Consider the following 363-nt stretch of genomic DNA (forward strand, 5'->3'; position numbering starts at 1 on the left):
CCAGCCCCCCAAGCAGGGGCCCCCAGCCTGCCTTCCGCACCTTCGCGGCCAGCGAGTGGGGCCTCACGCACCTGGTGGTGCACGAGCAGACGGGCGAGGTGTACGTGGGCGCGGTGAACCGCATCTACAAGCTCTCGGGGAATCTGACGCTGCTGCGGGCACATGTGACGGGCCCGGTGGAGGACAACGAGAAGTGCTACCCGCCGCCCAGCGTGCAGTCGTGCCCGCACGGCCTGGGCAGCACCGACAACGTGAACAAGCTACTGCTCCTGGACTACGCCGCCAACCGGCTGCTGGCCTGCGGCAGCGCGTCCCAGGGCATCTGCCAGTTCCTGCGGCTGGGCGGCCTGGTTCAGCCTGGGC

At 70.0% G+C, this 363-nt stretch overlaps 1 protein-coding gene across 1 annotated transcript in view; it reads left to right on the forward strand.

Moving 5' to 3' along the window:
- The window catches only part of PLXNA1 (plexin A1), a 38,442-nt gene that overhangs the window by 922 nt on the left and 37,157 nt on the right, over positions 1–363 (forward strand). Inside the window, 1 exon segment of the mRNA XM_027768809.1 lies at positions 5–363. This exon segment is cut by the window's right edge and continues 797 nt beyond it. Within this exon segment, the coding sequence (XP_027624610.1) occupies positions 5–363 (359 nt within the window).

This window comes from Tupaia chinensis, unplaced genomic scaffold (genome assembly GCF_000334495.1).
Source record: "Tupaia chinensis unplaced genomic scaffold, TupChi_1.0 Scaffold147500_2, whole genome shotgun sequence".
NCBI classification, from domain to species: domain Eukaryota; kingdom Metazoa; phylum Chordata; class Mammalia; order Scandentia; family Tupaiidae; genus Tupaia; species Tupaia belangeri.